This window comes from Corylus avellana, chromosome 6 (genome assembly GCF_965113065.1).
Source record: "Corylus avellana chromosome 6, dhCorAvel1.hap1.2, whole genome shotgun sequence".
Classification (NCBI taxonomy): Eukaryota; Viridiplantae; Streptophyta; class Magnoliopsida; order Fagales; family Betulaceae; genus Corylus; species Corylus avellana.
The window spans coordinates 26,390,337-26,407,491 of NC_142495.1; the positions used below are offsets into that span (position 1 = coordinate 26,390,337).

At 36.5% G+C, this 17,155-nt stretch overlaps 1 protein-coding gene across 1 annotated transcript; it reads right to left on the minus strand.

Annotated features, from left to right (window-relative positions):
• Positions 1 to 1,717: 1,717 nt before the first annotated feature.
• LOC132186336 (regulator of nonsense transcripts UPF2) lies at positions 1,718 to 16,777 on the minus strand. The gene is made up of 18 exons (XM_059600254.2): positions 16,652 to 16,777; positions 15,806 to 15,896; positions 14,038 to 14,125; positions 13,221 to 13,423; positions 12,629 to 12,973; positions 12,221 to 12,325; positions 11,935 to 12,062; positions 10,993 to 11,169; positions 10,493 to 10,574; positions 9,879 to 10,172; positions 9,570 to 9,767; positions 9,330 to 9,431; positions 8,569 to 8,820; positions 8,252 to 8,470; positions 5,923 to 6,093; positions 4,933 to 5,118; positions 3,264 to 3,725; positions 1,718 to 2,699 (listed from the first exon to the last, which is right to left on the minus strand). The coding sequence occupies exons 2-18, from the start codon at positions 15,866 to 15,868 to the stop codon at positions 2,199 to 2,201; spliced, it is 3,576 nt and encodes a 1,191-aa protein (XP_059456237.2). The 5' UTR covers positions 15,869 to 15,896; positions 16,652 to 16,777; the 3' UTR covers positions 1,718 to 2,198.
• Positions 16,778 to 17,155: the final 378 nt, after the last annotated feature.

Consider the following 17,155-nt stretch of genomic DNA (forward strand, 5'->3'; position numbering starts at 1 on the left):
CCAACAATAAATTATGCTTCTGGCCTCATCTTTTTTAAAGAAAAGTTTTGCCTCAGTAGTATCACCTTCAAGTTGAGGAATGATACTCTTTTACACCGATTTCATACCGGGGTGACGAGCGTTTTAAATAGAATTTTATATTAATCACTTTAAAAAAAATTATCTAAAAATATGTTACGTCAACCAATGTAAAATAAATATATAAAATGAGTGTAAACAGTAGCATTACTTCTTCTAAGTTATATGGTTCCATCATCAATAACCAAAAAGATCAAAGCCAGTGAGTACTTTGGATTTCTAATACATAATCAAAGATTCAACTAACACCATGAAAAAGGCTATACTAGATATAGCCCTTCCAAGCTTTAATTTGGATCCCCATTATGAATTTGTACCATAGATTTTCTAAGGATTGAAAATGGCAAAATCCAAGGCAAGAAAGATGCGGCATCTTTACTAGGACCAGCCGATGAGAGATAATTTGCAGTCAGCATTATATAAAGAGTAATGCTATTCTTCGCATTTATTTTGCACTGATTATTATAATATTTTTTAAATAATTTTTCATGTCAGTCACTTAAAACATATCACATTAGCCAGTGTGAATAATTACCTTGTTTGAGGGATATGGTCATGTTTATTGGGACTAAGGGTAGTTTACCCTCTGCATCTTTACCCTCCCCCCAAAAAAAGAGATTAAAAATAAATAAATAGATAAAGGTATGGACGTTTTGCAAGAAAAGTAAAGATTAGTAGTGGACCTGGTATCTGATGATGAATGAGTTGATCCATCAAGAATGGAAGAAACGAATAAAAGTGGGGTCTGGCCATTATTTCCTACTCCTTTTTTTAATTTTTAGGATTTTCATGTAACATTCGAAACAAAAGAAAACTCATGTATATGCTGCTGTCTTCACATTAACCTGAAATAGGTCTGTATTGCATGATGTAATAAACAACTTATATAGATGTCTTGGTTTGGTGCTGAAGTGGTGACATGACCATAGAGTAAAAGTGGATTAGACAGATTTTCCACTTTAAGAAAAAAAGAAAAGAAAGGAAATATACATACATATAAATGTTCCTCAGAAGAACACACCTGAAATGACTTGTAAAGCCCATCGGTGCTCTAGTCGTTTCACAGCGTTTAGCTATCACATCGGTTCCTGCATTGATCGATCTACCTAGAATCCACGAGGGACATCAATATCCATTCCCAAAGAGTTACAAATTCATAGGGCAATTTTGCAAGACGAGGATGCAGATATGTAAGAGTATACTTTGGTGTTTGTGGTCACACCTAATCAGTCAAACATCCATGGTCGGACAAATTTTCTCCAAATTGGATTGAAAAAAATTTCTTTAATCCAATATATTAAACTGACACTTGTCCTTAAAAACATGTGATTTGTGAGAATCACGTACTCTATTTAAAATGCAAGTTTGGAAGGAAAACTTTGTTCTTGCGTATCCTCTAGTCCCACAATAATAAACTTTGTGCTTAGATTCAAATCTAAGCCATTGTGGACAACATTGTGAAAATATTAGTTACACTGAAACTTGCGAAATAGTTCCTATCATACATCATACATGGATCTTTGGAGCTCCTCATGCTGACTTGATCGTTGTCGACAGTTACTTTGAAACACCAATAAGAATCAAGTCTACAGAACAACAAAGAAATGAAGGCAAAGTAGTACAGCACATGAAGCAGATAAAAATATAATACAAAAGCCATATGTATTAATTTATAAGAACAAAATCATAGCAAATTAGTCATCAAGCCCCCGTTTTTTTTCCCATATTGACAAATATACAATCGGAGAGACACAAGTTAAATAGTTGTTTGGTCAAAAGATGCAGCGGCTGTAATTACAGAACAGCTCCAAAGGTATTTTCAGATCGCCACTTCACAATCATACCAATAACCTTTGTATATCCTATTTTGTTGAATCAGGGATTTTTTTTTTCTTTTTTGAATATCTTCACCCCCGATAACCACTACCTCCTGATGAGAAGTTTGATTTTAACCTTGCCTTGTATCGAGAAAAAAGGCGGAGGGCAGGCAAAAATGCATGAGTTCTTCACCATTGCACACGAGCATCAAATTCAATTTGTGATTGATGTACCACATTTGGAGAATTCTTGAAGCTATGGCAAAGATTGTTGGCTTTCTAGAATTGTGAAACCAAATATTTTCACCTTTTTCTGTTGTAATAGAGTCCACCGCTTGAGTAATTCTGATGCCGATGACGTGGTCCACTACCCCTACCACCGGTTCCATCCCAAGTGCTGCCACGGCTGGAACCCCTGTGGGGACCTTGTGACCAGTTCATTGTTTGGGCACCCAATCCATTAAGCTCCTCCTCTTCTCTATCATTGTACTCCAATACCAGCCTCTTGATGTCCTGTTTCTCTTCAAGCTCAGCTGCTTCTTTCTGTTTTGTGCTCTGCACAAGTGAGCAATCCCGAGGGATGTACATCTGCTTCGTTTGCTGCTTGTTCCCACGCTTCACAAGAACTTTCACCTGAATCTCCTTGCTTCCTCCAGCCTCCTCATCTAATGCCTCATCGCCACTCTCCCCTCCAACACCCCTTCCATGATGGTCCTTTGTGGACCCCTCAAACACATTCATTGGTATCATCATATTTAATGCAGGTCGACCCCGCAGCTCTAGACGGCGCTGCTCCATGCTCTCCTGCAGTCAGGAATAAGATAATGGGAATAAAAAGTTACCAATTGTAACCCTTCAGCATAATATCAGTATAGAGAAACATAGAATTTGTAAATATTATAGAATTTTAAAAGCCAACATGGGCTCAATCAGCAGAAATTGTGACTGGAGTGAGCACAATTCCATTCCACCAGAATCGGATGTTGGTGTCATATAATAATATGGATAGTCCTACTGGATATTTTGCTTGGCAAGTCACATATGCATCTGGTGGGTGTTGAACCCACAACCTCACCCTCATCCATCTTGTTCTGCAGGGGAGGAGTGTGATTTGAGCTAAAGATCATTGCCATAGCATCATCCAACTGTTATTTCAAAATATCACTTTAAACTCTTCAAAGAAAATTAGCCCTCCACAACGTAAGGAAAAAGAAATTTAAGAAAGTCAACCAAAAATAATAGCAAACTAACAGAGTCCCAAAAAAAATATTCAAAAGAAATTCTACAAAAGATCCAATGCAAGGCAGAAGCTAAAATATTGCATGGGTGAGGCGCCAGCAAATATGAACATGACAATCTAAATCATACCTGCACTACAGCCCTAAGCTCCAGCTCAAAACTGGCTTCTTCCTGAGGGTCCACCTCCGCAACAGTCTGTCTGACATGGACTTCATCATCATCATCAGAAGCAGGTCCACCCCCGTCATCATCATCCTCATCCTCACTATCACATCCACCATCATGATTCTCATCATCCAAATATTCATCATCGTGTCCCCCTGGCTCTGTGCTGCCACTCCCTGAATCACTATCACTGTCGCCAATGTCTTCATGCACCTGACCATTTTCCTCAGGGCCATTCACAATTCTCTGTCCATTTGCTGGAACAGAATCGGAAGTAGTTCTGGTTGGAGGATTTTCTGTGTCAGAGTGCTTCTCATTATTAGTTGAAACAGCATGTTCATGCTCCTCGAGTTCTATTAGAGCTGCACTCACTTCTTCAATGGATGAGTATCGAGTCATGTTGGGCCGTAGTTCTGCAAACAAGTCCTGCAAATTTGCCAACTTTAGGATCTTAACCTAATGGAAATGCGGTTGATATTATCTAATAAGTTCATTACAGAAAGGGCTGATTCTTAAAAGCTTCATGACAGATTGCAGTGCGGTACTCTAAGCAAGCTAATTGTTGCAATGCAGTTGCTCCTCTGTTTCAGAGATAATGGTCAATGTGCCAACCAAGTTCTACTTTGAATACTGGACATTCTTATCAATTGATTGCAAATATGTTATTTCTCAAACTTGCAAGCAAATACCACCACTAGTTCTTTTCATATTAGAGCTGACGTATTACCAGTGAATGCTATCACCCGGACGGTTTATGAATAGTATGGTAAAATCCAAATAACATACTTTTTTTTTTGGCAAGTCAAAACACACTGAATTCAGTAATCCAAAAAAAAGTTTCCTCATAACCCTTAGCAGAATAGGGGGTTTTGGGGGGGACAATAGTTCAAACTTTCAGAAATAGATAAATAGTTTGTGAATTTCAAAGGCACATTGTCTCATTAGAAATCTATTGATTAAATAGAACTAGATCTTGAATTTAATAGTCACTCAACATGCTCAAACTCTAAACTCTATGATCTCCGATTGGCAAAAGCTGGGGTAAGGTAACTCCCACACAAAAATTTGGCATACAATACCATGTACCAGCCGGGGGAGCCTGAGATCTGACTAAGCCAAGGGGAAGCTCTTGGAAGTGGGATTCAAGCCAATCAGCACAAGAATTTGCTTTCCTATAAAAGTGATAAAATTGGAAGATCCAACCTTGCTGCCACTGTAGTTTGATGAGTCAAAAGAAAGACCAAAAAAAAACTCCCTGCCAGCTCAGGATAAGATTCAATGATTACCTAAGTCTCAAGCAAGGAAGGGTTTTGTCTACTTTATTAAATGCACCTCAAGAATCAGATCCTAGTGGAACATCCCTTACTCCCCACTCCCAAACTAACTAAACAGCATATGGCTAGAGTTCAGCTATCAATTTTCCTACCACATATAAAGGTATAGAGCTGCAATAACTGTTGTGTCAACATTGGTTACCTATCATTTTTACATTTAAAACCATTACTAACTCCTTCCTCGGCCTTATTGGATGATCTTTAAATTTACTGCTTAGCGAGCTTAATGAATTAAATATTCGTACAGATTGTCATTCACTACAAAAGTTGGGGAATAAAGAAAGAGCCGCATGACTAACCTGCAAGTCAAATTCAACATCCAACGGCAGTGCACCTTTGCTGAGAATATACCTCTGGAAATGTACCAAGAATCTATCAAGTTTCCTCTTAGAAGAGCCTCGATCAAAGTAGTGACCACAGGTATCAAGAAGAGTAATAACCATCCTGATGCGAAAACAATCTTCCGGTGGATCTAGTGCATCTTGCTAGAAGCATTAAAAAGAATGCAATTGTTATCACACACGTAATCATAAACATTTATATGCTTTGTAAATCACATTGTTTTCTTACTCCTGTGTTACACATGGTCATGCAAACCCATCAACACACATGCAACCAATTTAATTTTAGTGAATTTCCTAGCAAGGAATTTGTTTGATGCATAGATGTCAATATCACTATTATGATTAGTGGGATACTAACCCAACTTGAAAGGCATGTCAGACACGAGAACATGACACCTCATCCAAGTGTCTGAACTTGTTTGGAGAAACATAAAAGGATTCAACTTCATTTACTATCCACAAGTTTGCTGCATACAAACAAAATCATGTCTAGTGATTTAAATTCAAACTACATACACAGCCATGTTCTCACGTTTAGATTGTTAGGAGTTGCTTGGTCCAGCACTAAATTCCATGTCTGCAGATCATAGCATTACAGACATCTCAAATCCATGAACCAAAATACCCATTTATTAAAACTAGTGCCCTTATGCATACACAAAACTAGTCTTCTGCTTCCCTCACTGTGTAGAACATAAAAAGAAAAAATGTATATGACTACAAGTCGAATACATATTTCGACCTCTGGTCTTCTACAAGCGTATAAAGTCCACACATAAACATTAACAAAAACAATGTAAAGTAAACCAAACCCATTTTCAAAAACCTTAATTCTATTGTCATAGATAAAATTCACACTCATACTTAAAATAAAGAAAAAGCTTTTGGAGATGTTCACAAAAATAAACAAGGTACAAATCCAATAAACAAGGTACAAACCCATACCTCTGGAGTGCCGTGGCCATAGACAAGAATCAAATAAAGTGTCTCAAAAATAACAGATGAATCTACATGCTCATAATTGTATAGCTCCCCTAGGAACCGCATATGGGCAATGCGTCTTTGTTGCATCCCATAGTCATTTAGTTCTAGACCAAGCCTGATCTCCTCCAAAACCTGGAAGTAAAGTCATTATCATTGAGTTATCAACAGAAAGTAAACTACAAAAAACGCAGGAATGTCTGCAAAAATACACACTTCATATGTAAGAGGGTTTGTTTTGTGGGAATCTTCATTATTTCTTGGCTCTTTCCTTTTGGATATGGTTTTATTTTTATTTTTTGGGGGGTGGGGGGTTGAGGTTGTTTGCTATACAGCTTGTCCCAAGACTGATGAAAGGAAAGCTACTTTAACTTGATGAAAACAGGAATCAAAAGTTTGAGGGTAGATCTTATTAGAAGGTATTCTTGCCCCCCAGATGAGCATTTGGCATGTTGTGATTCCAATTAAGATACTTCTCTCCATCAACAGCAGCCCTACATCACATTCTAATTTAGAGAAGAGGGCCCAAGTAGTTTTAAGCTCAAGACAATAAATAAAGGGCCGAGCATCTTTTGGTAGATCACTGGGTAACCACATTTCTTTGGTTCCGAGTCTTTTCTTACTTTGGGGTTTGCCACTAACTAGTACTCATATTCACCCTCACTCTTGTTTATCAGCAGAAACTTCTGAATACTTGAGGAAAAAAAAATTGACACAGAAAAATCATAATCCTAATAGACAAAGGTAAAAATGCAGACCCAGACAACCTTGTAAATGCCAGTGCAAATCAGAGAGTCAAGTGTTTACAAACAGCAGAAGGCAGAACTGAAATCAGTTTTGCATTTTTTGCATCAAAGAGAAAAAGATTGTCATATGATAAAAAAAATCAACAGCTAACCACTGACAACAAAATTGGCATGAAGCAGAACCTGAAAAGTTACATACACACACAGACATGCAAGCACGTGCACACAGAGATGTACATACATCCACACATATTTATACACATGTTAATAAATAAATAAATAATCTGATATCAACTATTGAGGGCTCTTAGTATTTAACCTTCATGATGTAGCAAGAAAGCTTTTAGTTAGCACCCCAGCAATGATCTAGAAATAACCTAGAATCGAGAACTAACTAATGTTGGTCACAAAAAATATTGAAAAGTTACATCATATTACTTACTGCTGGATGAATTAATAGGGGTAAAGATGCTAACCCCTCAATCAAGAATTACTAAGTTAATGATCTTGCTCCTATTGACCAAACAACCGTCTTGGGTGATTATATTCATATGGCTGCTGACTATGAAAAGAAAATCAACTTCACGTCACATTATGAACTCAAATAGTTAGCAAAGAAAGCCTTCATTTGTCCAACAGTGAGTTCAATACTAGGACAAGAAGCACTTATATTGAAGCCTAAGTGAAGCCCCAATTTCATCATCAATTATTATCTTCTAAAAGATGCGCAGTCAAGTTCCAATCAACATGTAAGCACTGACTCAAAACAAAACACGCTAATACTAGATTAGCACTCCCAAATCCATGTTCCCTACCATTTGAGTCAATTGGCCCACAAGAAATCCAATGTCCCATCGCTTTTTTTATTTTTCTTTTTATTGATAAGTTATACATCTAATAAGTCCTGAACCATGACCACACCCTTCACCCCATTTCTTAGGGGGAGGAGCCATTTGAGCAAGAGTTCAATGGCAATCCAGTTTCCTGTAGCTAAAAGTCATGGGAGGAAAAGAAAAAAAAAAAGAACAGAGAGAAAATAATTAATAGCTGGTTCTAAAACACAGACACTTCCATTTCAGCTCACTATCCCAAGGATAAGGAGTAAAAGCTCTTGAACATGAACAAAAAAGCCTCTGAAATGCCAAGCTGTGCACTGGAACCAACAACGCATCCAGATTTTACTCTCAGTTCTCGATAGGGAGGATAAGAAAAACAAGCTCTTCAAGTCAAACAACAAATACTTGTCAATTATTGAGAACTTATTTCTAGCAGCTTCTTTCTGTTTATGTCAAAAACTTCTATTTATTTTTACACTTCCCATCTCTTCTATTCATTTTTACTTCAAAAGGTTGAAAACAGCAGTTAGGGATTTTATTGTTGCTTTTTTACTTTCAGAACATAACAAGCTTGCACAATCAAAAGAAAAATATAGTAGAGAAGATGGTTATCACGAAACAAGTAAGAGACAATCTACATACTTTCACAATCAAGATTGTGTTCATTAGAGCAACTCAACAAAAAGATATCTGCAGCGAAAGTTAACAAACCTCATCAACAACAGCTACGGCAAATTCATCATGATAGCGACTCAAACCAGCAGTAAGAGAAGCAATTAAGTGAATCTGACCATACTTCCCCTTGTGAACTTTCATAAAGCATTTTAAAAGATATGGCTCACATTCACTCCATGGAAATTTCCGAAGTTGTCTCAGGACATGCTCAATGGTGGTCTTATCAAGATCTGAAAATAGCAATTTCCTAATATACTGCAAAGGAAAAAATCAAACAAAAGGTTGAATGAGATGTTGAATATGAAAACAGATTGGAAAGAGAGGAGGGTTTGCACCTGAGAAATGAGTCACACCTGATATAATGGAGGACGGACTTTAGTGACCCGTGCAGATCTTTCTGGTGGTTTGCACAGGTAGTAAGCATTTTCAACAAGAGTGCTGTGGCGAGGATCCAAATTTTTGACATTTTTCAAGCGCATCAATATTTCCAACATGTTAGCCATCCGTATGGTAGTTTCAGGAGACCGATAAAGAAAACGGCCACATGTCTCAAGAAGATTGCACGCAACATCAATGTTGTGATGGGTGAAATCATCTAAACAAGCCTGGCGAGACACAGAAAGCATAATGTAAGCCAAAGCAGTTTTATAATGAGAAATCATATTGATGAGGCTGGTAAGAAGAGAAAGCATGGATCCATAAGTAGTCAATATGAACTAAAGTCTCAACCTCAATGGAAAATATTTATCTCAGATCTCAAGAGATTGCATAAACTACTTCTAAGCTCCTTTTTCAACTAAGTTTCAATCGACCAAGAGCTGAATTTAAACAAAACCATGTAAGTAATGAAAAAAAAGAACAATTAAAGCTGACTGCCTGGATAAATATATCCAAGTTTCTTGTTGACTCTTTTGCAACCGAAAGGCATATAGGACACAGAGAAAGTATCAAGTATTGTAAGCAAAGGTATTGAAGAAAATGCCACTTTAGGTTTAGAGGCCCATATTTTCAATACCACACAAGCCCAGCTGCTAAAAAAAATACATATCAATTAGCTATTCTTCATATACTTATCAAAAAAAATAAATAAAAAAATTAGCTATTCTTCATATACCTTCAAACAGCTAAAAACAAGGCCAGCAGGTGCAATTTTAAACTTGCAGAGTTCTCCAATAAACCTAATATTCCTTATCTTTGTTTCAATATTCATTTGATCCTGCAGAAAATCAAATTCAAAATGAATGAAAAACATGAATAACTAAACAAATGAAAATGAATACCTGAGCAGCAAGACATAAGAAATAACCAGCCCCTCCCTATTTACGAAGAAACACATTGACATGTGAAAGTTTACCTTTTTATTGATTAAGAAGTTGAACTCCTCCTCCAACATCTGCAACAGCATAGAAGAGACATCCTTCATACAAGTTGACAGTGTGGCAACCATCCGTGAGTAGTATGGTAGTAGTTCCAGTGATGTCCTTGGGACATTAAACAATGCCCTCACAAGCTTTTTTCTACTTGACTTTGAATTTAAATAACAAAATTCTACCTGAAAGTTGAAATAAAGAACAATAAGATCTTCACTATGAAGAATTTTGATACCAAAATATTAAAATTGGTAGTAGAACAATAAAGCCCAAAGGATCAGAGATATGATTACAGTCAGTTGATCGATAAGATCACGGCTCACGCAACCTGGGAGCCTCTGTAATAAAGCCTCCAAATTTGTGCCTTCAATGCTTTTTAGTTTCTCCTTTTCAATTTCTCCCTTTTTATCTGCTTCTTTTTCTTTCCCTTTCTCTTTGTCTGAATCTTTAGTCTTTTCTTTATCTTTTTCTTCCTTATCTTTTCCCTTCTCTATGCTTTTCCCCTCCTGCAAATCGCCAGAGTCTGCAGAAACCTCTGCTGTATCTGGGGTAGCCTGTTGACCATGGTCTGATTCAGGTGCCAGTTCCTTACAAAAGAACCAATTTTCATGTGAGTAAGATAGCATTTTCACAAAATAGATAAAGTTTACCCTCTAAAGATTAATTTCAATAATTCCCATCTAATAATTAATCTTTTTTTTAAAAAAAAAAAAAAAGAAAAAAGAAAAAAGAAAAAGCAATAAAGTAGAATCTTGGATAAAATCGTGTCAAACAGTTGAAAATGTTTCCCAAATGTTTTTCAATCATTGGATAAAAGAGAGTATCAATTTTGGCATGTGTTACATCAAACTCAGGAAAAAAAAATAAATCAGAGCCTTTATAATAATTCAGAGCTTCAGTTTCTTACAGTATGTTGCTCCTGTGTCTTTGTCAATTGCTCATTCACTCTGGGCTCAGTTTCTCCCAATAATACTGCTGGTACAAATGCTCTAAAGATATAGATACATCAAATCTTAGTAACTTTTAAAGAGAGAAATTTCGCTTTTACAACAACAAAACAATTATAATGATTGACACATTTTCTTTTACAAGTAATCGCAAGTTCATTAAAAGCGCAAAGGTGCAACCCGAGTACACATGATGTATACAAGAAAGACACCTATCTAGAAGAAGAGAAAAGATCTAAAAAAACTAGAAAGCTAGAAATATTAAAATCAAAGACAGCAGCCCAATGGTAAAGTGTCTTAAGGAAAAAAGCCCTTAATTCCACCGATGTCCGCTCATGATCCTTAAAGTTCTAATCATTTCTTTCCCACCAAAGACACATTAAAACAATCGAGTGGAAAAATTTTATTTAATCTTTAAAAGTGACTATCGATCAAAATATATTATCTGACCAAGACAAACCTGAGATCAGGTAAGCATTCATAGAAAGCCCTGGTATCTTCGTCATCCCATATAGCTTCTAGAACAGAAGAATCTTTCCCGGAAACAGGAGGTGAAGCATCCTCCCCAGTAGTAACCCTAGTAGTGTGACCATCCTCTGGCATCACTGGAGGCTGCATATCAAGGGCTTCTGCTAAACTGCAAAAATAAGAATTTACACCATAAGTGGAAAAAAAAAAATTCTGAAAGGCATGTTGAAGCTGATGGGAGATCTTGTTTCTAGCAGCCCATTAAGTAGAAAGAAGGTGGGAGTGTGAGTTTGAGACGCTTCTTGTAGACTGAGATAATGCAAGGGGAGAATGCACACAATCAAGTACATCCAAGCAAGCATTTATGACGCAAGGAAATAGCAAATAACAAATATCCTTTGGCTTACTATAAGGCTTTGCTCCAAAGTTTGGGGGGGGGACATTGATAATCAAATGGTAATTTGAAAGGGGTATGTGAACTCTTTCCCAAAATGATGTTCAACATTTTTTTTTTTTACAAGTAATCGAAATATCATTAAAAGCGCAACCTAGGTACACAAGAAGTATACATGAGAAACACCTAACTACGAGTAGAAAAAACGTACAAGCTACATGACTACACCCCCACAAGCTATATTACAGACATAAATATTAAATAGACGATGATGGTACAAGGTCACCAAAGTTGAATGGCCGTATTTATAGTTATTACGCAAAAACCCAAAATATCTATGACACACACAAACATAAGTACACTAACTATTGAGCATAAAGAAAATAAATTATCTCGTGAGACATCACATGATTAAAGCATAAAAAATGTCAAAGCAATAAAATATTGTAGGCATTAAGGTACAAATGGTCACTGTCCCTGTCATTCCAGCAACCAGCGAAATAGATGCAACAAAGACTGCTAAGTCATAAATTAACTTACGAGGAGACGTTGCGGTACAGTTGGTCATAAGATTTTCGTAGCTTTTCATATGAAGAGACATTTTCCTCACTGAGCTCTCCTTTAGCATTAAGGATCTTCGCATTTTCATGCTCCATTTGATGAAGTGACTATAAAGAAATAAAAAAAATAAAAACCCATCAATTACAACCATCATGAAAAAATAAAATCCATCAGGATCTAAAACATGAAAGTATGAAAAGTTTAATTTCAGCTCCTAACCAACCAAAAAAAAAGGGAGTAACTTCAATAATATCAAGAGTCTTACAGAATGCTCGGACTGAAGTAGCTCAGCTGCAGCATCATAATATGCATGGAATGCCTTCCTGAAGAACTTCTTTTGATCTGCCGTGATATTAAGGACCTTAAAAAACTGTAGCACAGTGTCAATAGAGTAACTACAGAATAAAACAAAACTGCAAACTAAATCCTTAACACCTCAAGAAAATGTCGAAAATGAACACAAAAAAGACAAAGTGTTACAGATTATCATCAAAAGATGACCTCTAAAATGAAAAGAACTTTAAATGGTAATTATAAACAGAAATATACCTCCACTTCAGGTTTTAAAGCAATAAAAGAATTACTGATGTCATTGAAAAGCCATAAATATCGCTGGCATGATAGTGCTGATAGGAAGAAATAAGTTATGTACAGGGCCAAAGAAAAATTGTACCTCTTCATAAATTTCTTGTCCAGAGAGTGGAAGCCCCAGGAAAATTCTTCCTTGTCGAGCAAAACTACCAAGAAGGGTCAAATTTGTCTGAGTAGTATCCCTGTCCTTTAAATGTTCTAAGCTAGTAAGATCCTTAATTATATTCATGAAAATGCCACCATCTTCTATAACTCCAACAAAGTAAAGTTCCAAAAGGAGTTTCAAGGTGCTGCGCTTTTTCATGGCCTTCAAGTTCCTATCTGCATCCAAGTCATCCCCAGACTTTCCAGGAAAAAAGACCTTCAAGAGCCCTTGAATCAGGCTTGGTGAGAAATCTTTGTACCTTTGATGAAGCAAAGAGCATATCTTTGACAAATAGACGTGTGTTAGATAGAGTGCAGAAGAACAGGTAAAAGGCATAAATATTATGCGTATGTTTGTAGCTAGGCTTCCATGGAAGAAGTTCTTATACGCATTAAATAATAGACAACAAAGCTTTCACACATGGACATGCATGGTATATACCTTCTCATACAAGCAACCCACTCTAACATGTAGAATAAAAAATTGTGCTAGAAAGTAAAGCTTCAAGATATTTAACCCAAAAGAGTACCTGAACTGCTGCTTGAATATCTGAACTTCTAAGCTTGGCATCACAAATTGCTGTCACAGCTTCACTAACAAATTTGCTTAGGTTGACACCTCGCAAGTCTTCCATCAGACCTTCACGCTGCTCTTCGTTTATCTGCTTTAGTTTTTTTATAACTGCTGTGTTGCGTTTAATGCTGGAATCCAATGTCCTAAGGAATCCTGAATCTGGAGGTGAGGTCAACAGTATCAATATTTTGAAAACATAATATTGTCAAGAAAAGAAAGAAAAAAGAGAAAGAGAAAGCACGAGTCAATTTTAGAAGCATTAGAGAATCTGCCGACTATGCCTGGGAAAGGAGAGAACGGAAAGCCTCACTGAGATGTCCTTGAAAAACCACTCAGAAGAAAATTTAATGTAATCTAATCATTTGTACAAAAGCCAATATCTGTAAATTATTTTTTCAATCGATATTAAGCATTGATTGTGATAGCAAGCAATTTTACTAGAAACAACACAACCTATTATTAAATCCGGCTCATAATTCGAATTAGAAATTATAACAACAATAAGTATGAAACAAAACCGATCAAACCAACAATATCCATAAAACAAAATCAGCCAATATTTGACTTTCTTAAAAACATCACTTAAGAGCATAGCTTTATCGGAAGTATTTATTAGTCTTGTTCCTTTCATTATATGCAGTGACATCCAGTATAAACTAAGAAAAAAATTATCCAATGTTTTGCTTTCACACAGAAATTTGCATAGTTTTGAATGACTGGTCAATAATTTATTTTGCATGGTAAACCCTGAAATTCTAGCAACAATTACTAACCAGGCCTTTCAGGATTCAAATTGCTTTGACGAAGAGCCATTTTTGCCTCCACTGATTTCTTAATTTCCTCAAGACGAGCAACAGATTCCTGCAACAAAAAGGAAAATAGTCGCCTTAAAAATTCATTTCTATAAAGAAAGACCCATCCAAAATGAGCACAAAGAAGATAGCTCTAAGTATTCTGGCTTATTATTAATGTCATTGTTAACTAGGGGTGTCAAATGAACAACGCTACTTGTGAACATACTCGGTCGGGCTCGGCAATTAAACTCAATTTGTGCTCGACTCGATTATTAAATAAGCTATTCACGAATATGAAACTATGTTCGATTAAAAAACGATACAAACTCGTATAAGGCTCGACTCGCTTGTTAGGGCTCGACTCGAATATATTTATTAATATGTGTGTGTTTCTATATACATATGTATGTATAGTATATTAATAAATATAGGTTATATATATTAGTAAACTATGTAACTACTTTTTATAACTGGCCAGCTTGGGCCCAACAAGTTGTAACTACTATTCTATAACAATACAACAAAATACATGTTTATTACTATAACACCCCGGTCCCATATTGGGATGATGAGGAGTAGCTCACATAGAGTGGATGGTTTATAAAGATAGCCATGAATACTAAGTCCCACATTGCTTAGTTACTAGGTGAAATTAAGCTTTAAGGTAATAACGCAGATATAGCTAGCGCTTTTCTCTAGGTCGTTACAATTACATTCTCTAACTATCACCAAAACGCTCCATATGTCTTCCTTCACTAGCATTAATTTCCATCTGCTTGATGCCTAATTTGACACATGCCCTTTCAATTCACAAAGGCCTATCCAAATTGTTAAATCACCAAATACCATCCTCACCCTTCATTCATTTTGAACCCTAACATCCGTTGTTACCCTTTTTGATAATGTTCTCAAAAGTTCCTTCGCATGCCTCCTTCTCTGAACTAGGCTTGTAGCTGCTACCATGACAATAACCCATAGTTATGTATGAATGATACACTTAACAATAATCTTATCGTCTTGTACTTTCCAATCATGTAGATGGAGTGCGTGACTGAGTTTCCTCACATGCACATGGATCGGCGACTTGTGAAGAGGGCGTGTATGGGCTCGAACGTTTTTCCTCAAGTCCCAAAGGTATAATCTTTCCCCTACCATCCTATAGATCTCTCAAATCCACCTCGTTTCCTTGTATTTGTTTAAATTTGATTTGTAAGTTTAGTTGATTATAATTGTATAAATTTCTTTTACTTATCAAAAAAAATAATTGTATAAATTTCTTTCATAATTGTTTTTGGAGAAATTATCATTAATAAAATTTGTTTAATTTGTTTCTTTTTATTTTTATACTTAGATTAAAAAACTAAATAATCCTACTCGAGCCTCCTACTTGAACTTGAGCTCGGCCAAAATGATCGAGCTCACACAGGGATTCCACCTTGGCGAGCCGAGCTTGAACACAAAAACGAGGCTCGTCGTCAACTCGAGCTCGAGAAAAACTCAAACGAGCCGAGCTTAAGCAAGCACTACTAGCACAAGCTTAGCTCGTTTACACCCCTAAACGTTTACTATTTTCCATCATAACATAACACAGAGCAAATAGAACCAATTTAATCTTGTGCACGGTTTCTTGTGACATGTCAACAAGTGAATGCATAGTCTACAGAAACTCTCCTATTTCAAGTAACTTTGCAACTAGAAAGATCAGTCATAATGCGTCAGCTTTCAGTAACAGATACACCAATCTCACCTCGTCATCATGCTTGCCTCGATTTTCAGCTCCAGCTCGGTTTTCATCCTCATGGTGATCCATCTTCCAATTTGTAATAATAATTATATGGCTACATAACAAGGAATCGAAGAATTAATTAGCATAGCTTCCAGAGAACCATGAAAAAACACCAAATGCAACATATGATTGTCCAACTGCCTCAAATAACAAACTAAAACAATATCAATTGAACAAAGGCGTCTCACCTAATCATCCACATATTACTAAAAAGTACGCCTAATTGTGCAAGAAATTCCACTCCACTCTTGTCAAATTAAATTTTCTCTTAAGCAAGTCCACTACCCAACCTATGAATAATAACCCAATACCCGGAACCAAATCTGTTTAACATCCTCATACTAAACTTAATACTTTACAAAACATTAAACTGCAACAAAACGAATTAAAAAAAAAAAACAAAAAAAACAAAAAAACCACAGGGATAGGCACAAGAATCATAAAATCAAATTGAACTACCAAAGAACACGGAAAAGAGAGATAGAGTTTCACTCTAGCAAACAAGTAATATTTATTTCAACATAAATCGCACGCCGCACAGTCAAATTAGGGACCAATTCTACCACGCCCAAACACACTTCATTACATTTGGTTCGTATGGTTACATAATTCCCAACACGAAAAATGAGTATGCACATAGTTGTAATATCCCCTAATTTGACAGAAAAATAAAATAAAATTAGATCAACTTCACATGAAGAAGAAACCTATGTACGGTAATGATATTCGCCACCGAGATCTCGCCCGAATAAAATTAGAGTGTGCATATGTATGCGTGTGCGTGAAGAATATAGAGTTAGGGTTAACCTGATACGAGATTTCGCCGGAAAGTCGCCAGAAAAGTAAGGAACACGGTACACAGAGAGAGACGGAGAGAGAGAGAGAGAGAGGGAGAGGGCCAAGCCCAAGGTTGGGAACGAGTTGTGGCGAAATGGAAATGTGGAACCCAAATCAATAACCGATTCGTATTACTGTGTTTAGGGTCTGATCACGGGTGAACCCGCCTAAATGCGGTTGCAGTAGAAGGCCCTGATTCTTGGCCCAGCAGAGGGAAATTATTGGCCCATCAGGGATTGATTCATCTGAATGGAATTGGGCTGGTCTTTGAGAAAAAAAGAATGGAAATGGGCTGGTGCAGACTTTCGTGTAGAGGCTCAAGGGCTGGTAGCCGGCTTGCTCTGGTTTTTGTTAAAACGCCTCGTATCATGGGCTTCACCTAAAACATCACATAAAATATATAAACTTTTAAATCTTATTTGTCAAATTTAACTAATAAGGGATATAATTTCTTAGTAAAATATTCCAAAATAA